The sequence below is a fragment of the Myxine glutinosa genome, unplaced genomic scaffold (genome assembly GCF_964187855.1).
Source record: "Myxine glutinosa unplaced genomic scaffold, kmMyxGlut1.1 SCAFFOLD_812, whole genome shotgun sequence".
Lineage (NCBI taxonomy): Eukaryota > Metazoa > Chordata > Myxini > Myxiniformes > Myxinidae > Myxine > Myxine glutinosa.
The window spans coordinates 90,993-114,137 of NW_027616907.1; the positions used below are offsets into that span (position 1 = coordinate 90,993).

At 47.7% G+C, this 23,145-nt stretch overlaps 1 protein-coding gene across 2 annotated transcripts; it reads right to left on the reverse strand.

Moving 5' to 3' along the window:
* Nucleotides 1-971: 971 nt before the first annotated feature.
* Nucleotides 972-20,300, reverse strand: LOC137413982 (uncharacterized). 2 transcript variants are annotated; one of them, XM_068099436.2, is made up of 12 exons: nucleotides 19,292-20,300; nucleotides 17,792-17,883; nucleotides 14,232-14,581; nucleotides 13,959-14,011; nucleotides 13,365-13,490; nucleotides 7,269-7,322; nucleotides 6,687-6,768; nucleotides 5,117-5,214; nucleotides 2,571-2,646; nucleotides 2,291-2,456; nucleotides 1,868-2,144; nucleotides 972-1,762 (listed from the first exon to the last, which is right to left on the reverse strand). In XM_068099436.2, the coding sequence occupies exons 1-12, from the start codon at nucleotides 19,623-19,625 to the stop codon at nucleotides 1,680-1,682; spliced, it is 1,791 nt and encodes a 596-aa protein (XP_067955537.1). In that variant the 5' UTR covers nucleotides 19,626-20,300; the 3' UTR covers nucleotides 972-1,679. The 2 variants fall into 2 exon arrangements, with proteins under 2 accessions (XP_067955537.1, XP_067955536.1); XM_068099435.2 differs by having other exon boundaries at nucleotides 13,365-13,493; nucleotides 19,292-20,266.
* Between the last annotated feature and the right edge of the window lie 2,845 nt (nucleotides 20,301-23,145).

Below are 23,145 nucleotides of genomic sequence, written 5' to 3' on the forward strand. Positions count from 1 at the left end.
CGGTGTAATATGAAAAGCCAATTGGAATGACTAAATGGAGTACCGTTGAATTCAGGTAGGCCATCACCTTTTTAACCCGACAACTTTGCAATCGGGTCACACCAGGAGAGGTCGACCCACGGCTCCGATCCTGGGGCACGGGGTGGTACTTGGATACTGTGCGAGGATAAATATGGACATTTTGGTTCAGGATACATAGCAGTATGTTGGCTGAACGTTTGCAAAGGGAAAATAAATAAATAAATATAAAATAAAAGCCCTCAACATACCAATTCTTTTGAACTAACCACAGAAATTCCAGGCGAAGGTCCGACACTGCCAAACTGCAATGGATTAGTAGGACTTTCAATCAAATCCAAAGAAGTTGACAATGTATTGGCACAAAGAGGCTTCTCCCAGCTTGCACAGGATCCTTGGCCAGGCCCATCTCACGTGGATCAGAGCCGTGGTCATGCAAACCGACAACCTTCCTGCAACTTTCTCAGAAAAACCGGGACCGTGCTCAGCTCACGCACTAGGAACTCCAGGAGGAACGGAGTCCGAGCGTGGAACCAAAAACAAAATGGGGACCACTGGGTGGGCAAACACACCGAAGGAAGTAAAAGGAGCAAACAAAGCAATTTTAAATAATCGCACCCTCGGTTCACGTCGGGACATTTCATCCCTTCGTGTCGAGCACGAGAAACGTCCAAACATCCATGAAACACTCTCTGGTCACATGTTCTGGAACAAGTAACATTCCGAGCGACCTGCGGGGCAGAAAGAGCACTCCTCCCCATCCGTACCCGCATACCCCCACCACCGCTACCGCCACAAGCCTGCACAAGCATTCCGCCCTTGCAACCGAATGTTCACCACACCACAATTTTCTTAGCAGGATTGCTTTTCCATGAACTAGCGAACGCGTTAGCGACGGGAGGGATCTTCGGTGCATCTGCGCCATGTCCAATTGTCTAGTCATGGTGACGTCGGAGGGTTTTTAACTTTTATTGGATTCCATACAGTAAAGGGATTGCAATGTGTAAGTTTATAACCGATGTGTTTTTACATTCCAGCGAGCCTCGGAGTAATACGGTAGAAATTACGGATCGTTCCTTGTGATGTGGAGGAACCTAAGGATTGAACTTCTCCGCGAACCTAACATACGTTTTTTTTTTTTTTACAATCAAACACGACGCCGGTTTAAAATTCACAAAACGATAAAATATCTTTATTTAAGCATTTCTCTCTTTCTTTTTCTCTCTTCCTCTCTCTCTCTCTCTTCCTCTCTCTGTACACAATAAAGCTGTCAAAGTTGGGCAGTGTCTTTGGTGTGCGAGATATTGGAGATGTCTGCTGTCTAAAGGCAAGGATTGTGCTGCAGGCACTAATGAGGGGCTGGTCAGGTGTGCATGTGTGCGTGTGTTTGGGGGGTTGGGGTTAACAGGGACTTGAATATGTGCATCACGTCTCAGGGTGGGGAGAGGACTAAGTGGGAATTAAAATGTATGTTTAATGACTGAGGGAGGTGGGGGAGCAGGGATGGTGGTGAACATTTGGGGAAAACTGCCAAGCCACTCAAGAAAACCCCTCGGGCAGTCGCTGCCCATTATCCCTCTCCTCCCCTGGGCTAACCAACAAGGCGAGCTCTATTCGGGCGATATTATCTGCAGACATGCGCGTGAGTCTCAGAGTCCCTGTCAGGAGGAAAATGGCCGCTCCATGAGACCCATGAGACGGAGGCATTGCAGGCTTCCCGTCAGGTTTTGAGCGTCACGGAAAGCTGGGGGCAGAGAGGGATCGGAGAGAGGAAATGAGCTGAGATGCACAGGTGAGGCTGGTGTGTGAGAGAGGCACGTGTTCAAGTTAAGCACGTAATAAAACCCACCGGTGGGCAGGAACTGTGGATGAGAAAACGGCAAGCCGTATAGGAATGGGGGCCCGCGCAGATCTTCCCCGGTAGTTTTGCATCCAGGAGAGGTCTGGATTCCAACAGGGGATGACGTGGCAGGAGGTGCGGCTGCAGATGTCAAGGGGCTCGAGGGGGTTTCCCGTTTGATCCCGAGGGGTTGGTTCAGCCTCGCTCGGCAGGCTAGCTCCGATAGGTCAATGGCTTCCGGAGTAGTGGAACTGGGAGGACTTGAGAGTTGCAGGTTTTGTTTTGCCTGCACAGCAAACAAAAGGATGTGTACGTGAATGCAAGCTCGGGATCAAGTAAAGAGCCGTCACAACTCTGTGGACCTGGTCGGTGCAGGCTCAAAATTACGGGTTGCGGCAATTCGGATGCAAGTTGGGGAACGGATTCCCATACCTGGTCACTATGGCGACACAGTTCAGCCACTCGCCGTCTCAGTTCGCTCTGTTCTGCAAGCCCACGCCCGATTGGCTGGAGTCCAGGGTAAGAGGCAATCGGATTTGTTAATCGCTGCATTGCCTCCGCGTCCTTTTGACGAATCAGCTCAGCTGACAATTCTAACCTGGAGGTGCGAAGAAGCGTGGGTTAGAAATGGAGGAACAGACAGAACTGCACAAGCAACGGCAGGAATCAAATAAGTGCGGCAGAGGCTTGCTAGGCCAGTTGTTGTGGTTACCGTGCCTGCCGGCGCAGTAGCTCTTGTTGCCATGCCAACAGTTCGGCCTGGGCTGGATGCAACACCCCAGGGAATGCTGGGAATGGAACAAGGACAAAGGAAGGGGGTGATTGAGGGAAAAAGACCCCCAAAAACAAGGAGAAATGAAGAAACAAGCAAAAGCAAGTTAATAACTATGGAATGGCAAAGTGATGTCAACTGTGTGCCGTTAACGGAACACTTGAACCACGGACAGGAGCCAAAAGGTTCAAATGTTCCATTTCTACGCGTGAGTGCCACGTTTCCCAAATTATGTGACAAATCGGCGAAAGGAATTCCTGTTGCAACGACCCCTGTTGAACCCATTCCCAAAAGCCACTTTAATCAGGAACCTTAAAATAATCAAATGGTATTCCCTGCCATTGGGAGGCTGGAAGTCGGGGGAGGTATGGTGATGGGGGGGGGGTGGTATGTATTGGGGGAATTTTTTTTTTTGGAGGGGGGTGAGAGGTGGGCTCCATAAAGCTCTAAAAATGGCAGTATACTCCAGTATGCAGCACCCACACCATCACTTAGACAGGAAGGAGCAGGGCAGGCCGAGCTTCAGTCCTCAAACCAAAATACCTTCATAAGTAAAGTCGCTTTTGTTGTCCAACTAGAACTTTCATCAAAGAAGGAATTCTAGCTATCTTTTGACATCACGTGACGCTGCTCAGGACATGTCGAGCAACACAGTTTCTCACGTTAACGAACTCTACCCAAAATGATAGCAACACAAGGCTGTTCTCATCAGTCCTGGATTCAATCCTCATGGGTTTGAATGTGACCGATCCATCCTCGTAACACGGAGACGCTTCGTCCCAAAGATCCCGCGCCTCGTAACAAGTGTGAAGCCGGCTGTCCCCAGTGTCTGCGAGTGCTCCGAGGTGCGAAAGATTTCAAGCTCATGCCACCAGGTGTCGTCGGTACATTTTCTCTACTGGGACATTTGCAGTAACCCTGAGGGAGGTTTTGTGGTTGGAAACCACAGCCCCTCTTGCCAAGAGGCTTTGGAAAGTTGGTCCAGGCTGGTGAAACGTAGGCAGTGTTTTTTTTTTGTTTGTTTTTTTAAACATTTTTCCATTATACTGTTTCTCACAATCATAATCATTTGTGGAAGAGTAACAGCTAAAAAAAAATTTGACCGTAAGTATGAAACTTAGTAACTTGCAAGAAATTGACTGATTTTCCAAATGTCTGATTATCCGCTGGATTCTGTCCTTCATCGAGGTTTCGACTTTGTCAACCCAGAACCTCTCCAAACGATGGGTCAATAACCTCAGCCGTGTCCGAATCTTGCTTTCTAACTGTACTTATAACGTTACCTTACACACACACACACACACACACACACACACACACACACACACACACACACACACACACACACACACACACACACACACACACACACACACACACACACACACACACACACCTAAAATCGAGCAAGGTCTGGTTTTTCTGGTATTTAGATAAACTGTCGGTTTGTTCACGATAAATGACAATATTGCAATATAACTTACCATTTCAAAAACTCGTAATGAAATTATTTGACACAAGAGAGCCATAAACAAACACAGGAGGCAACGTATGATTCAAGAAAACGCAGCATTATGCAAAAGAATAAGCAAATTGCACAGAAGTCCACTAAATGGTGAATAAAACGAGATAACGTTAGATACATAACAGGTAGGCTCGCTATCGTGTGCAGACTGCGGCTGCTGGTTTTGCGGTCATTTCCTGGGCGTGCGGCTGCGCCACTGGTGCCTACTTGCCGACCTCACCTGGTCACCTGGTCAAATTCAATGGCCGACTGGGAATCAAACCCAAGACCCTAAGAACTTAAAGCGGCCCACCCTAAACGTCAAGCCAAAACCAGGCCTAATACGTAATAGTTTTACTAACGTTGACAATGGGTACCAATCTTAATGTTTTACTCTTCTTACATATTTTGACAATAATTGACACCATCCGAAATAACACGCGTCAAAAGAAAAACGGTATAAATCAATCACATGACTGGTTTTAGCCAATCACAGTGCCGAGTGGCAGATTAAAGGATCAGCGGTTTGCTGACTTGTCGTTTGTGTGTACAAGGGCAGACTTAAGTGTGTGCATCGCATCATCTTCTCAAACTATGGAAAACTCACCTGAGATGGTTCAAATACATTTTAATGAAATTAATTTCATGGAGTTAAAAAAAAAAAGTGTCCTGTTTGTATTTGATTATTCTCACAAGACAGTACATCAGCTGGGATCCATCCTGAGCTAAGTCTTTTGGGGTTTATTAATTATTTAGAGTTGTCCATTATTGTCCCTGCCGCTCCACGGCCACCTGTTACACGTCAGTACGGTGGCTGCATAGCACAGGTTTTACTCTCCAAGTACACTGGACACGTGCACAGCTCCATAATCGATTACAATCGGTTATCAAAAGGAGTCTTTCACTTATAACTGATTTGATATTTGGGTTAAATGTGCATCATTTGTGCGAGGGCGGGGGATCAAGAGCGCGTGACACTCACCGGGTATTGGGGTAACAAGTGGCGGCAGTCCCAGGAACGGGGACCGGAGATGAGGGGCCAGCAGATATGGGGTCAAAGGACATGGCAGGGCCAGGTCTCTGCAAGAGGAGAGAGAGAGAGAGAGAGAGAGAGAAGGAGTCAGTAACTCCGGAAGTCAGTAACTCCGGGTCGACGGACGGTTTGAAACCTTGACCGGTTGTCGTTTCCAAAACTCTGTTGTCCGCATCGTCCTCATTCATGTGAAAATGTTCACGGTGTGGCTTTTTAACCACGTGTCCTCACTTTACCCAAACACTGGTAACCACGGCCATTGTGCGCAGCTGTGCATGGCACACGTCGCGAGGAAAGTGGGCCAAGAGGACCTTTCCCGGACTGGCCCAGTCTACGTTTTTTTTGTTTTTTAAAAATATCTTGGCTTTTGCAAAAGTTGGAATGGAATCTCAATTTCCTTGGACACCAACATCACGCACAAATTGTTCACATTTTAAGTAACATTTTCATATTGAAAATGAAGACATCGTTAAGCATGGAAAAAAATATCTCCAAAAATATCACTGGAAGTTCTAGCAGTGTCCGTGTGTTTTATACTTCTCTCCCCCCCGCCTTCCCATGCCTCCCCCCCCCCCCCCCAAGCCCTCTCCGTCCCACAGATCTCCCAATGTCCCTGTTCTCTGCTGTTGTACCTGTGTGCTTCCCTCTCTCTCCCCATCTTGTCTCCCGCTCCCTTTATTGTATGTTTTGTGTGTCCGTTTATCCTTTTTTGTAATCGATGTTAGCTCTTTCACGAGCCTCGATCTTGTATACAAAAATAATAATAAGTTTTTCAAAAGTGAGACAATTTGGGGCGAAACTCGTTCTAATTTACGAGAATCCAGGCACCCGAGAGAGGCAACGACTCTCCGTCCAAGTCCCCCATATGGACTCGGCGTGGGACCAACTACCCAGCCTCATTAGGCCCCTTCCCGACCTGTGACGGGGCCTCGTCTCGGCGGACTCGTGACGTTTCCATAGTGAGCGTCCAACGGGAAACGAACGTGTAATTCCACGCATAATGGAGGCTACAAGGGGGGATTCTCCATGTCCGCAGAGTACGACAGAGGATTCTCGGTACGCCGGTGCCTGAACAGTTGCAGTAGTACGTATACAACACAACAACAACGTATGGAGTAAATAAAGCACGTACGTGTAAATATTTCATCGAGTGGGGTAACCATGTGTTACTCAGATAGTTACTGTTGCTTTAGGTGGGCAGGGCGGCCCACTTTGGCTCGGAGCCTCGGGGTCCACCAGTGTCCATGTGTTGCCGGGTGCAGCTTTGCGAATCCTTTGTTTTTAAGCCGTCTGTCTTACACGAATGAATAATCGCAGCTGCCATATCCTGGCACCTTTTGAATAAGAATTGCATTTCCAGATGGTAGTGCTCGTGTTTCACCACCCTCAGGTGAGCACACCTTCCAGGTTTCATTTAGCTCCGCGGTCACACAGAACCACCATCGCAAAGTTCCACATCCACTCCCAATCAAAAAAAAGCCAATCGTCTGTGCTGAGAACCGAATGCGACCAAACATACCTTTCAAGGTGGTTGGTGTCTGTCGGAAAGCAGATGGTAGGGGGCCAGGCCCGAGGTTGCGGTGAACTGAGGGGGCTAAGAGCTGCAGGCGGAGGGGAAAGAGGTGTTAGATTAGAACGACAGTTTGAATCCCCCTCCTTACAATTTAATCTCATCCTTTTTAATTTACGGCTCCATTTTGCTATTCACGTGTCGTTAGCCGCACAGGCCGATCAAAGAGAGAAAGAAAGAAAAAGAGGAAAGAAGTAAAATAGTAAATTAAAGAATGAATAAGGGAAAGCAAGAGAATAAATAATGGAAGCAGAGGTGATTGCTTCGACACCCATCGTCAATTATTCAGCAGCGAAGGTGGACTGGGGGGAGAAGGGGGATGAAGAAGTTTGAATAAGGATCTGAGGGTTTGGGGGAGAGGGGGGAGGGTGAGGAACGACGATGAGGAGATGAGGGTGAAGAAGACAGGCTGGGATTAAGCGAGGTCCTGCCAGCTGCCCTGAGGCCCGGCTTGCTGCTACCCGCTGAGCCTTGCCCAGGCCTCCCACTGCCCGCGCTCCCCAATCCCCCGCTGCTCTGGCTGCCAATCACCTTCAGGACTGCTGCTCCTCCTCTCGGCCTCGGACTCGGAGCCTTCCCCGCATTCTGTGGAAAAAACACAGCACAGCTCGAGTGACTCTGCCGTCCACGAGCCCACGAATCACCTCACACTCGCTAGCTCCTTTTCACCACCTGGTTCCCTCCATCATCCACATCACATTCATTCGGAGTCTGTCACGGGGTCCTTAAATCACCCGTCAGTCCGGAGCCAAAAGGTCTTACAAGCCGGTCTTATAGGAGCCTCGCCTCGTCTGAAATATAATCAAACATTAGTATGATCAGGTAACCCCTAATGAGAGCACTTTACGAGTGCGACAATTTACGATGATGCACACTCAAACGTCAGCACCGATAACAAGGCAAGGCCATGTGTCGGACGCAATGGGAGTGGTGCAACACGGCCAGGTTGGTCCGAAATGGCCAACGCACATACGGGCGCCACTTTACCGTTTATTCTGTAAACATTGTTCAAAAGTAACACAATGAAAATGTAAGGTAAGATAAAATTAAAAAAACATCAATCGTAGCTTAATCAATCAGTGAGGAGCCAGACAAATATAATGGTGCGATCTATGGGTTTATTAAAAAACAAAAAAACAAAACACCTTTAGAGGCCATTAGGCCACCGGGTAGTGCTGGGAATGGCAGAGGAGTAATTAGAACTACATTTGGAAGGTGTTCTTCAATTAGCGTGAGATGAGTTGAACATGGCGTTAAAACGTCCGATTTGATGAAACAGATGTGTGTAGTTGGGTAGTTGTAACTTGTAAGTACAGTAGCTTACACAATGATTAGATGTAACTACAGCTGATTACAGACCGAGTAGTTGTAATACAGTTGATTACAGTATTAGTAGTTGTAAGTACAGTAGTTCACGCTATGGGTAGTTGTTAGTACAGTAGATCACACTACGGGTAGTTGTTGGTACAGTAGATCACACTACGGGTAGTTAGTACAGTAGATCACACTACAGGTTGTTGTTAGTACAGTAGGTCACACTACGGGTAGTTGTTAATATAGTAGGTCACACCACGGGTAGTTGTTAGTATCATAGATCACACTACGGGTAGTTAGTACAGTGTCACACTACGGGTAGTTGTTAGTACAGTGTCACACTATGGGTAGTTGCTAGTACAGTGTCACACTATGGGTAGTTGTTAGTAGTGTCACACTACGGGTAGTTGTTAGTAGTGTCACACTACGGGTAGTTGTTCGTACATAGTGTCACACTACGGGTAGTTGTTAGTAGTGTCACACTACGGATAGTTGTTAGTACAGTATATCACACTTTGGGTAGTTGTTAGTACAGTAGATCACACTACGGGTAGTTGTTAATACAGTAGGTCACCCTACGGGTAGTTGTTAGTACAGTAGGTCACACGACGGGAAGTTGTTAGTACAGTAGATCACACTATGGGTAGTTGAGTAGGGTAGTTCACACCACAAGTAGTTGTAAGCACAGTAGGTCACACTACAGGTAGTTGTTAGTACAGCAGATTGGAGTATGTGTAGTTGGCAGTACATTAAATTACACTAAGTGTAGTTGCAAGTACAGTTGATAACACTTGTAGTTGTAATTAAAGTTGATTACACCATTAGTAGTTGGAAGTACAGTAGATCACACTATGGTAGTTGTAAGCACAGTATATCACAATACAGGTCATTGTAAGCATATCAGATCACAGTACATGTAGTTGTAAGTACAGTATATCATAACACAGGTAGTTGTAAGCACAGTAGATCACAGCACAGGGTAGTTGCAAATACAGTAGATCACACTATGGTAGTTGTAAACACAGTATATCACAATACGGGTACTGGTAGTGGAAAGCAGGGTACACAAAAGGCTTCTCTATCCATGTCAGGTGTTCAGCTCATTCTATCTGGCAGGCACGTAGTTACAGGATCGCACGTGGACAATAAAACAGACAAAGTTAATGAACAGCTCAACACGTCATCTACACAGTAAGAGGCAGTAAAGGGGTTTGACGTGCCAGTTGGTACGGTAAATGTACCGTGCGTGCGTGTCGCACCATCATGGTGCCTCCGCAATAGTGCTGCGCTGGGTTCACCTTTGGAATGGCTTGAGCGCTCTCCTGGAGGGTTTTGTTTTACAATGGAAATCAAAACATTTCCACATGAATGGTTTGGTCCATCCATGAGCTCCACAAGCGCATTGTAATTGGGCCCAAAGGATCCAGGATCTCGTATAAAGAAGACCTGATTAGAGACCATCTATTCTGTATGCAAATACCCCCTTCTCTTCCTACTCTCTCCATTCCTCCTATCTCTGCCTCTCCTTGCATCCTCCACTTCCTACTCGTTCCATTCCTCCCATCTCTGCCTCTCCTTGCATCCTCCACCTCCTACTCTCTCCATTCGTCCCATCTCTGCCTCTCCTTGCATCCTCCACCTCCTACTCTCTCCATTCCTCCCATCTCTGCCTCTCCTTGCATCCTCCACCTCCTACTCTCTCCATTAGTCCCATCTCTGCCTCTCCTTGCATCCTCCACTTCCTACTATTTCCATTCCTCCCATCTCTGCCTCTCCTTGCATCCTCCACCTCCTACTCTCTCCATTCGTCCCATCTCTGCCTCTCCTTGCATCCTCCACCTCCTACTCTCTCCATTCCTCCCATTTCTGCCTCTCCTTGCATCCTCCACCTCCTACTCTCTCCATTCGTCCCATCTCTGCCTCTCCTTGCATCCTCCACCTCCTACTCTCTCCATTCCTCCCATCTCTGCCTCTCCTTGCATCCTCCACCTCCTACTCTCTCCATTAGTCCCATCTCTGCCTCTCCTTGCATCCTCCACTTCCTACTCTTTCCATTCCTCCCATCTCTGCCTCTCCTTGCATCCTCCACTTCCCTACTCTCTCTATTCCTCCCATCTCTGCCTCTCCTTGCATCCTCCACTTCCTACTCTCTCCATTCCTCCCATCTCTGCCTCTCCTTGCATCCTCCATTTCCTACTCTCTCCATTCCTCCCATCTCTGCCTCTCCTTGCATCCTCCACTTCTTACTCTCTCCATTCCTCCCATCCCCGCCTCTCCTTGCATCCTCCACCTCCTACTCTCTCCATTCCTCCCATTTCTGCCTCTCCTTGCATCCTCCACCTCCTACTCTCTCCATTCGTCCCATCTCTGCCTCTCCTTGCATCCTCCACTTACGACTCTTTACATTCCTCCTATCTCTGCCTCTCCTTGCATCCTCCACTTCCTACTCTTTCCATTCGTCCCATCTCTGCCTCTCCTTGTATCCTCCACTTCCTATTCTCTCCATTCGTCCCATCTCTGCCTCTCCTTGCATCCTCCACTTCCCTACTCTTTCCATTCCTCCCATCTCTGCCTCTCCTTGCATCCTCCACTTCCTACTCTTTCCATTCCTCCGATCTCTGTTTCTCCTTGCATCCTCCACTTCCCTACTCTTTCCATTCCTCCCATCTCTGCCTCTCCTTGCATCCTCCACTTCCCTACTCTCTCTATTCCTCCCATCTCTGCCTCTCCTTGCATCCTCCACTTCCTACTCTCTCCATTCCTCCCATCTCTGCCTCTCCTTGCATCCTCCATTTCCTACTCTCTCCATTCCTCCCATCTCTGCCTCTCCTTGCATCCTCCACTTCTTACTCTCTCCATTCCTCCCATCTCTGCCTCTCCTTGCATCCTCCAATTCCTACTCTCTCCATTCCTCCCATCTCCGCCTCTCCTTGCATCCTCCACCTACTGCTCTCTCCATTTCTCCCATCTCTGCCTCTCCTTGCATCCTCCGCTTCCTACTCTCTCCATTCCTCCAATCTCCGCCTCTCCTTGCATCCTCCACCTCCTACTCTCTCCATTCCTCCCATCTCTGCCTCTCCTTGCATCCTCCACCTCCTACTCTCTCCATTCCTCCCATTTCTGCCTCTCCTTGCATCCTCCACTTCCTACTCTCTCCATTCCTCCCATCTCTGCTTCTCCTTGCATCCTCCACTTCCTACTCTTTCCATTCCTCCTATCTCTGCCTCTCCTTGCATCCTCCACTTCCTACTCTTTCCATTCCTCCTATCTCTGCCTCTCCTTGCATCCTCCACTTCCCTACTCTTTCCATTCCTCCTATCTCTGCCTCTCCTTGTATCCTCCACTTCCTACTCTTTCCATTCCTCCTATCTCCGTCTCTCCTTGCATCCTCCACTTCCTACTCTTTCCATTCGTCCCATCTCTGCCTCTCCTTGCATCCTCCACTTCCCTACTCTTTCCATTCCTCCCATCTCCGCCTCACCTTGCATCCTCCATTTCCTACTCTCTCCATTCCTCCCATCTCTGCCTCTCCTTGCATCCACCACCTCCTACTCTCTCCATTCCTCCCATCTATGCCTCTCCTTGCATCCTCCACTTCCCTACTCTTTCCATTCCTCCCATCTCTGCCTCTCCTTGCATCCTCCACTTCCTACTCTTTCCATTCGTCCCATCTCTGCCTCTCCTTGCATCCTCCACTTCCCTACTCTTTCCATTCCTCCCATCTCTGCCTCTCCTTGCATCTTCCACTTCCCTACTCTTTCCATTCCTCCTATCTCCGTCTCTCCTTGCATCCTCCACTTCCTACTCTTTCCATTCGTCCCATCTCCGTCTCTCCTTGCATCCTCCACTTCCTACTCTTTCCATTCGTCCCATCTCTGCCTCTCCTTGCATCCTCCACTTCCCTACTCTTTCCATTCCTCCCATCTCTGCCTCTCCTTGCATCCTCCACTTCCCTACTCTTTCCATTCGTCCCATCTATGCCTCTCCTTGCATCCTCCACTTCCTACTCTTTCCATTCGCCCCATCTCTGCCTCTCCTTGCATTCTCCACTTCCTACTCTCTCCATTCCTCCCATGTCCATCTCTCCTTGCATCCTCCACTTCCCGACTCTCTCCATTCCTCCCATCTCCGCCTCTCCTTGCATCCTCCACTTCCCTACTCTCTCCATTCCTCCCATCTCCATCTCTCCTTGCATCCTCCACTTCCTACTCTTTCCATTCCTCCCATCTCCATCTCCCCTTGCATCTTCCACTTCCTACTCTTTCCATTCCTCCCATCTCTGCCTCTCCTTGCATCCTCCACCTCATACTCTCTCCATTCCTCCCATCTCTGCCTCTCCTTGCATCCTCCACTTCCTACTCTCTCCATTGCTCCCATCCCCGCCTCTCCTTGCATCCTCCACTTCCTACGCTCTCCATTCCTCCCATCTCTGCCTCTCCTTGCATCCTCCACTTCCTACTCTCTCCATTCCTCCCATCTCCGCCTCACCTTGCATCCTCCACTTCCTACTCTCTCCATTCCTCCCATCTCTGCCTCTCCTTGCATCCTCCACTTCCTACGCTCTCCATTCCTCCCATCTCCGCCTCACCTTGCATCCTCCACTTCCTACTCTCTCCATTCCTCCCATCTCTGCCTCTCCTTGCATCCTCCACTTCCTACTCTCTCCATTCCTCCCATCTCCACCTCTCCTTGCATCCTCCACTTCCTACGCTCTCCATTCCTCCCATCTCTGCCTCTCCTTGCATCCTCCACTTCCTACTCTCTCCATTCCTCCCATCTCTGCCTCTCCTTGCATCCTCCACTTCCTACGCTCTCCACTCCTCCCATCTCCGCCTCACCTTGCATCCTCCACTTCCTACTCTCTCCATTCCTCCCATCTCTGCCTCTCCTTGCATCCTCCACTTCCTACGCTCTCCATTCCTCCCATCTCTGCCTCTCCTTGCATCCTCCACTTCCTACTCTCTCCATTCCTCCCATCTCCGTCTCTCCTTGCATCCTCCACCTCCTACTCTCTCCATTCCTCCCATCTCTGCCTCTCCTTGCATCCTCCACCTCCTACTCTTTCCATTCCTCCCATCTCCGTCTCTCCTTGCATCCTCCACTTCCTACTCTCTCCATTCCTCCCATCTCCGCCTCTCCTTGCATCCTCCACTTCTCAATTTAATTCCACTCAAACCCTGCACATGGGTAATCAATACATGGCCCCTTATAAAACCTTCCTTTAATTGAACTTAGCATATTTGTTTGAGTGTGTGCACGGAGTTTGGTTTCACGACGGATCAATGTAATAATATACTATTTCGGACACAGTACCTGGCTGTTCGTGTTCTCTTGGTGGTGGGGTCGCCGCTTCATCTTCCATTGGGCTCTTTTTCCGTTTTTCCGTGCAAAGCACGTCGTCCTCCGTGGGGCTGCCCGACCTTTTACCCAGAATTCCACCTGCTGAGGCCCAAGGGCAGGATGTTAGAGGGATGAATGATTTAATATGGCATTCTTTGCTGGAAGGTCACTGCGAGAGCGGAGGCCAAGCACTTGCCCAATTGGCCAAATTGTCCATTTAATGCCTGGTTTTCCTTGGATTTCTTTATATTCTATAAAGATATTTACAAGAGGTATACGAGAACTATCGGCAGTTGTATACCAAGTCCTCGGTCTCCGTTTCTGTCCTCCATTTACTCTCTGACTCCCTACCCTCCCCCTGTAGAATTTCCGATCTATAGGTTGTTACACGGGTCATGTGGGATGAAATCAAGAGGGGGATTGAAGGGAAGATTGCTCTCGCAGTAATCAAGGACATGGAGGAGGTTTTAGCCATCCTGATGAGCATGGAAATCTGCTGGTAAAGTTGTCTGCGGCCCAATAAGGGAAGAACCAAAAGAAAACATCTGCTCTCACAACTCTCCTCACCTTCTGCTCCAGCTCCAACAGGTGCCTGTCCTTCAACCTTTGCGAGGATTGCCCTAAAGAAAAAAAAAGGGGGGGGGGAAGGGGGAGGGAGAGGGCAGTGTTTAGGGAAACTGCCGGGTTATGTTCTACAATATCCCAAAGCCATGAAGTTTTAGCACATCCACATCCTCAAGTTCCCACGTGACGCAACTCCATCAATTACATCCTTATGGTCCCAAATTCCCTCAACATCCTGGATTTTCAAGCTCGGTCTCCCATGGCTGGAATGCTTACTTATTTGGAGGATCGGTGGTTGTCGCACTTTCGTCGGTGCTTCCTGAGTGGACGTTTTCCGAATCTTTGTCATCGACGCCATTGGTCTCGGAGTCACCATCCGAGCAAGTCCCAAGATCGCTACCGTTCCTGGGAGAGGTCTTCTCTGCATCGGGTGCTTCGGCAGAGATCTCGCCGCCACCGCTCTCGGGAACGGCTCCTTCCTCCACCGTCTTTTCGGGGGAGTCACGGACGACACCTTCGGCGCACGTCGCGTCTCCGGAGGCTTCCGGACTGGAGGGCTCGAGGAGTCCAGCTGCTTGGCGACCCGTGACCCCGAGGTGTCTCTTGTCGGCAAGCCTGCCGCGGTTCTGCAAGAAACGGTGGGAATATAAACAGGAAGGAAAAATCCTATCATGGATTGAAATATTCATTTATCCGATGTGGTTGCTGTTGTTGTTAATACGAGTATTGTGAAACATATTTAGGCGACAGACGCATTAATCAAATTAAACTGGCTCTTTATTTGGTGTCTGCCTGTTACCCCACTGCCAGTACAAAGACCTTTTACCCACAATCCTTCACGATTGTGTTACAAAATTAAATAAATTAACTAGAACGGCACTCGGTGGAGCGGATACATCTGCTAGACTGAATAGTTAACGTTTTGCATCCCACTGATAGGCCGTATGTACCTGAAGCACTTGTTCGTGTCACCTGCCCAACTCATCTACCTCGTTTCGTCCGAATCCATCAACGACGTTTTGAGATATCGTGCTATTTGTCGTTTTTGGCCCTATCCCTCAATGGTGAAGAATCATTGAAAAATTCTCGGATACAGATCCAGACCCGGATCTTCACCAGAATCTGATCAATCCATCCTTGATGTAAACTCAACCTGTCCACCAAATTTCGTCTCAATCTGTCCATAACTTTTTGAGATATCCTGCTCACAGACAGACAGACAAACAAACAAGGGTGAAAACATAACATCTGTCCACAGATCAACAAAGACAACTTGGCTTGGTTACAGCTCGAGCTGTTTAGTGTTTAGTCCTGACTCTGGAGCCGAGAAAAACTACCGTCCTGGTGTAGTGCAAGCAGGAAGCTCTGCATCAGGAGGGGCATTGTGGGATGCAAAGAATAAAGAAGTTAAAACGACTGGAAAACGTTCACAGGAGTAGCCTCGTGGGAATTGGGACTTTTGGAACGGCATGCAATGTAAGAGGAACAAGGTACACGTTTTGTTTTACACAAATGTTACAATACGATGTGATGAACTGTACATGACGAACACGACGGGGTAAAAGAGCGAGTGGGGAAAGGGAGGAAAGTGGGAAAACACGTACACACAACCACACATGCAAACAAACAGGCAACCACACACTCATCCAAGCAATTGCATGTATGCACACACACACACACACACACACACACACACACGCACACACAGTGCTAACACACACACACACACACACACACACACACACACACACACACACACACACACACACACACACACACACACACACACACACAGTGCTAACACACACACACAGTGCTAACACACACACACACACACAGTGCTAACACACACACACACACACACACACACACACACACACACACACACACACACACACACACACACACACACACACACACAATGCTAACACACAATGCTAACACACAATGCTAACACACAATGCTAACACACACACACACACACACACACACACACACACACACAGTGCCAACACACACACACACACACACACACACACACACACACACACACACACACACACACACAATGCTCACACACACACACACACACACAATGCTAACACACACACACACACACAATGCTAACACACACACACACACACACACACACACACACACACACACACACACACACACACACACACACACACACACACACACACACACAATGCTAACACACACACACACACACTGCTAACACACACACACACACACACACACACACACACTGCTAACACACACACACAATGCTAACACACACACACACAATGCTAACACACACACACACACAATGCTAACACACACACACACAATGCTAACACACACACACAATGCTAACACACACACACAATGCTAACACACACACACAATGCTAACACACACACACAATGCTAACACACACACACACACACACACACTGCTAACACACAATGCTAACACACACACACACACACACACACACACACACACACACACACACACACACACACACACACACACACACACACACACACACACTGCTAACACACAATGCTAACACACACAAACACACACACACACGCGCAATGCTAACACACACACACAAAATGCTAACACACACACACACACACACTGCTAACACACACACACAATGCTAACACACACACACAATGCTAACACACACACACACACACACACACACACACACAATGCTAACACACACACACACACGCACAATGCTAAGACACAATGCTAACACACACACACACAATGCTAACACACACACACACCAACATTTTAAATCGCCTTACATCATTTCATTTGATTATCTGCAACAACTGTGACAACGCCCTGAATCACATTCATGTGACAAGGCTAATATAATGAGAGATCCAATCACAATATATCAGATCAAAAAAGGATGATAAAAAATAAAATAAAATAAAACTTTGTTCAAAAACACTTTAGAAGTATCCTACATAGTCAGGGACCATCAGAAAACCCGAAACGTCGGTGGTTACTGAAAAGTATCATCAGTGAAAGTGAAATAACGTTTGAGGACCATCCGTTTCATGGTGACGTCACACAGCGACACAAACTTTTTGATCGACTTCTGTCCTGGCATCTCTTGACATCAGTTTTCTCATCTCGCGCTCGGCCAGGCCCTTCCTAACCCTCCCAAGCCCTTCAACCACCAGCCAGACAGGAAGTGGTTATGGCTGCGTGATGGGAGCGGCAGGGGGTGGAGGGAGGGAACGGCTGTTCTGGAACCCACAGATAAGGGGGTTCTTAAGGAAAATCCCCAACAGCCGACCCACCTCCGCACCACCACCTTTTTCTTCTGTTTCAAGAGAGTTGTTATCATAAAAATAAATAATCATAATAAAGTACCAAACGGGCAAACGAAGCAACAGAAAATGGCAAAAATTGAGTTTGTATTTTGATCTTTACGATATTACGGGTTCGGTGTATTTGGGTGTCCTTGCGCTTGGCGTTCGAGTTATGTCTCCATGTTGGGTGTAAAAGTCTTCGGTGTAAGTTCAAGGGCAGAATGAGGCCCTCGCTCGACCTAAAATTCCAGACTCCATGTGGGTGCTGCTGCTTCTTCAATATTGAGGTCGTGCGTTGCTGCGCAAATAAGTCACGAGTTTTTCCGAGCGTGTGCTCTTTATAAATCGCCATGCGATGGAATTTACTTGATGAAACATCTTGTGCAGTCCACGGAGTTAAAGTTCAAGCTAATGCAGAAAAAAAAAAAGCAAAAAAAAAAAAAAAAAAACTCATACAGAGACACACAAACATGACTAGCCACTGACCACTGGTGAGGATATGCGGCAACCTGGACAGTCACAGATGGGGGGATGGACCTGAAGAACACCTTTGGACATCAGGGTCTTCAAGCTCTTTCCTAGGAAACAAAACACCAACATATAATCAAAAAACTGACCGAATACAACAGCACTGGTGTATCAGGAGGAACCCAAAAAGACAAATATTGAGTCATCAGGAGGAGGAACCGAGATAGGATTCGGGTTACGGCTGCTACTCCTCTACCTTCAAACCCACCCAGGTGCAGCCAGGTGAACCTTACAAAAACTACTTGCAAGATAGCCAAGAGAACCACTTCATTCAAGCCAAGTACAATACAGTGTATACAATGATCTTAGACTTTCTCAGATCTCCAGAGAGACACGTCCATCAAAGCCCATTGCACTATATGTCATCCATTAATCAGATTAGCTTCTGATCAGGACTTCATGCTTTCCATTCTTATTTCACATCCATCTGTCATATGCTGTGCGTTTCGAGACGTGTGTTCTCTCATTCTTGTCATCACATGATATGATTGTAGAGGTATTTAAAATGGAATAACCGCTCAACATTGGTCCTCTAAATTTCCATGCATCTGCATGGTCTGCCAACATTCTGTAAGTGCATGTTATCTTTTAGAATTCTGTGCATCTTGATGGTCCTCCACATTTCGGTGTCTCCACGGTCCTCCACAATTCGGCGTCTCCACGGTCCTCCACATTTCGGCATCTTCACGGTCCTCCTCAATTCGGCGTCCCCACAGTGCTCCACAATTCGGTGTGCCCACGGTCCAACACAATTAATTGCCTCAACGGCTCTCCATAATTCAGTGTCTCCACGGTCCTCCACAATTCAGTGTCTCCACGGTCCTCAACAATTCCGCATCTCCATGATCCTCCACAATTGCAAGTATCCATGGTCATCCACAATTCCATGTCTCCACTGTCCTCCACAATTCCATGTCTCCACTGTCCTCCACAATTCCATGTCTCCACTGTCCTCCACAATTCCATGTCTCCACTGTCCTCCACAATTCCATGTCTCCACTGTCCTCCACAATTCCATGTCTCCACTGTCCTCCACAATTCCATGTCTCCACTGTCGTCCACAATTCCTCGTTTCCACGGTACCCTACAATTCTGTGTCTCCATGGTCCTCCATTATTCCATCTGACTCCATGATTCTGCAAATTTGGTTTGCGTGCGTGGCCCCCCCAGCATTGTGTCTATCTCTAATCCTCTCCAACAGTTTGATCGTTGTACCACCATGATGGACAGAAATTCCCATAACTTGATTCACTTTTCCTTACACGAATCACACAATTCATGCGTCACTGCATGTCCCACGTATCTTCAGAACTTCAATTATACACATCATCGACCCTCTCGCCGTGTCACTTAGCATCACCACACCGTTCTCCCCCCAACCCTTGCCAACATACACACAACCACTCCCCCCCACATCCTTTCTTTATGCACCTACCCGCACTTTGTGCCCCAGCTCACCTCGGTGTCGGATGCTCCTCTTCCAATCTTTAGCGGTCTCCCTCCCACTCACGAACTGGAACTCGTTCGGCGTAAGCCAGTCCCCACGAAGCCTGATGGACGGACCTTTGCTCCCCTGGCACAGTTTGTTGACATAAAGCAAAGCGCGGTTATCTCCACACTCCACCTCCAGGCACGGCTCTCCTCCAGGATCCACCAACACCTCAAGGTCTCCCCCGGGGGGGCTGGGATCTCGAGCCGGTGCCGTCGGTCCCAGGTTCGCCAGGCGAGTGGACGGCAGGAACTGGAGACCCAGGAAACGGTTCGGAGGGTCTTCACGTTTGATGGCCGGCATTGAGGACACCGATGGGAGATGGTCCTTCAACGGACACGAGTTAGACACCAAGGTCCTCGTTAACAAGTGAACCGTCCTTCTGAATGTCAGGATTTACTATGGACGTCCTGTCTTGTCCTATCCCGACTTGTCTTGGCTTGTCGATGTTTCCTTGCTGTCCAACTCCGGTCCACGCACAAGCTTAGCGAGTTCAGCTCTAAATTTAACTCCGACTGTCAATGAACGCCTCGTAAGTAGTTCTCTCTGTCTATGTCTACTGTTCGTGTGTCTACCTGTGTGTCTGCGCTCGACTCGCCGTCTCCTCTTTCCTCTCGCTCGGACCCAAAAGATCGCAACAGCTCGACTTCCACTCGCAACGTGTGCGATCTCCACCAGCAACCCCACACGCGGTGTCTCCCTCTCTACGTCTACCTCCTGTTTTTGTCTCTCGTGTCTATCGCTTCCTCCCTGTTTCTGCGACGCTTTCTGTCTCTGTCTCTCGCTCTCCAGACGCCACAAGCGTCGGAGTCTTTCAGCCTTCGCTCCTTCCAGCTCCCCGATCTTCCCCCGCCGCCCCTCCTCTCTCCGCCGTCGACCTCATTACGGAGGCGGCGACGGCGGGAGGGGAGGGGCCGGGGGTTAATCCGTCAAACTGCCCGGGGGAGCGGAGAGGGAGGGGCGGGACTGCCGGGAAGCGGGGAGGAGGCGGGGCGTTGGCGAACCGGCGGAGATGGGCGGGGCGGAAGGGGGCGGAGTCACGGCGTGCTCGGGTTTCTCGGGGTTCCGCGGAGGGTTTATCGGAACCGGAGTCTCCGTCCGCCCCCGAGGGGAACATGGACACTATAGATAGACACAATCTGGCGGACAGAGCCAGTGAAAAACATCCACGAGGCACGGAGATAGGGATACATGGAGAGATCGGAGTCGCAGACACGAATACACAGACAGACAATGTGAAGGTACAAATAAATACACCGCACACATCGACGATCATAACCAGTGAGATTAATAAAGATAAGAAAGTGATACAGAAATGGATCGAAACGCAAATAGATAAATAAAATAGACAGGTATAAAAAGTGTAAACGGGCGAAGACATGCACAGACAGGTGGGTTAGACACATCGACATGGACATACACAATAGAGAATTAATTAGACACAAACAAGGAATAAATAAGTTACGAAATAAATAAAGAGCCGGATTTTCCTCTTGCTCTCTTTTCCTCCCAGAATGCTCTGCAGCCCCTCGATGCCAACACAGACGCCTTATCTCGCGCCAGAGAGCGAGGGGAGGGGTTACGGAACACCCCTCCCACCACCCTTATTACCCCTCCCCCACGCTCCTCCCACCTCATTCCCTCTGTTCTCAAAACAAACTTGCTCTCTCGAAGTGAACTCTTCCCTTGTGCAACTCGTTTCAATAACTTCACTACTTTAAAACTCCATAATCCACAATTATTTTAACCTCAAGATAACTTTACAATTCAATGTCTTGCCAACTCCACAACTCGACAATATCACAACTCGACAACTCGATAATCTCAACAATCTCACATCTCCACAACTCGACAACTCGATAATCTCAACAATCTCACATCTCCACAACTCAACAACAACACAACTCAATGATTCCACGACTTGATAATCTCACATCTGGACAACTCAACAATCTCACAACTCAACAATAACATAACTCGACAATCTTACAACAATTAAACAATTCAATAATCTCACAACTCGTCAAGTCAACAACCCAACATCGCACAACTCAACAACTCAACAACCCAATAATCCCAACTTGACAACACGACAATATCACAACTCAACAACTTGACAATATCACAACTCAACAACTTGACAATGTCACAACTCAACAACTTGATGATCTCACAACGCAACAACTCGATAAACTCACATCACAACAAATCAATAAACTCACAACTCGACAATCCCACAAATCAATCTCACATCTCAATAATCTCAACTTAACAATTCTACAAATCCACAACGCTACTTCTCAGAACTCAACTATTCACAACTTGATAATCTCACAACTCAACAATTCCACGATTCAACTTCTCAAAACTTCACAACCTCTCAGCTTCACAACTCAAATGCTTCACTCAATAACTTTCCACACAAAACTCTCAACAACTCCACAACTTAACTTCTCAACAACTTCACATCTCAAAAACTACACTACTAACCTGAAAAACTACACAGTTCAACTTCAACACCTTTCCAGCTCAAATTCTCAACAACTTACCCATTCAACAACAATTATTGAAAAATGCCAAAACCTAACTCTCAACAACAACACCAACCTCTACGGATCTTCAAAACAAAACATCTAATCTCAACCACTCGAGAACATTTTCGATAACGCTACTTCTGAACAACAATAACAATCCTCAACTTAACAACTCCTTAACACAACAATTCTCAACTCAGCAACCTCAGAACTCAACCCCTCACCAACTACACAACTATACAACTTTCCAATTCAACCTCTCAACAACTAGTCTCAACAATGTCACAGATTAACTTCTAACCAACTCAACTACTCGCCAACTCCACAATAGTCAGGGCCCTTAGGGATATTTTGGTTCAAATTCTTCCAAAAGCATCAGATTTGGCGCAGATGTTGCCCATGCCATACTCTTTCGATTTTTGATGGGCGCCAAGGTCGGTATGATCCGGGGACCATACCGGTCCATCCCACCATGTCACCTGACCTATGACGTCATAATTAGGATATGCATCCAATCACATGGCGTACTATAAGTGGTCAAAGTTCAAAATGAATCGATCGAAAAAGAAGGCAGGGATCCATTTTAAAGGTTTTCATCAAATCCAATATGGCCGCCAGGTCACATGACCTATGACGTCATATTTATGACATGTATACAATCACGTATACATGAACCCGGATCATGATCGCACAAAAATTAAACACAAGGATATGGCATACAGTTCATAAAACATCAAAATCCGTACCTTTGTAATTAGACTGATGAACTGCATATGCCTGAAAATTAGGAAATAGACATGTAAATATTTCCTCTAATTGTCAAAAATAAGGTCAGAGTTCGATTACCCAACCCAGAAACATAAAATGATGAACCTCGCGTAAATCCTGACAAAAAACTCAAAAACCGACATGTTTGACTCAAAAATGACCTTTAAGATGACCCTGATGGTTGACCTTGACCTCGAATCATCAAAATAACATCATAATTGGATTCCTCGACCTCGAAAACCCCTGAAAGGTGGTATCATACATGATTCCAACCCTTTTGGTTATTTAACTGATTTTCCTCTAATCCGGTGGCGGCCATTTAGTATTTCGCCAATATGGGGCCCCCGGGGGGGGGGGGGCGCCCGTCTTGGCGCCCGTCAAAAATCGAAAGAGTATGGCATGGGCAACATCTGGGCCAAATTTGGTGCTTTTGGAAGAATTTGAACCAAACGGCCCCAAAATATCCCTAAGGGCCCTGACTACAAGTTAACAGCTTCACAACTCCTCTTATTAACAAATTA

What these genes read in the sequence shown, in the direction of transcription:
- LOC137413982 (XM_068099435.2), bottom strand. Translation starts at nt 19,625, where the DNA reads ATGCCGGCCATCAAACGTGAAGACCCTCCGAACCGTTTCCTGGGTCTC. An exon ending in AAGAGAACACGAACAGCCAG is followed by an intron (nt 7,323 to 13,364) that starts GTACTGTGTCCG and finishes TTTTTTCCACAG; the next exon opens with AATGCGGGGAAGGCTCCGAG. An exon ending in ACTTGTTACCCCAATACCCG is followed by an intron (nt 2,647 to 5,116) that starts GTGAGTGTCACG and finishes TTCCATTCCCAG; the next exon opens with CATTCCCTGGGGTGTTGCAT.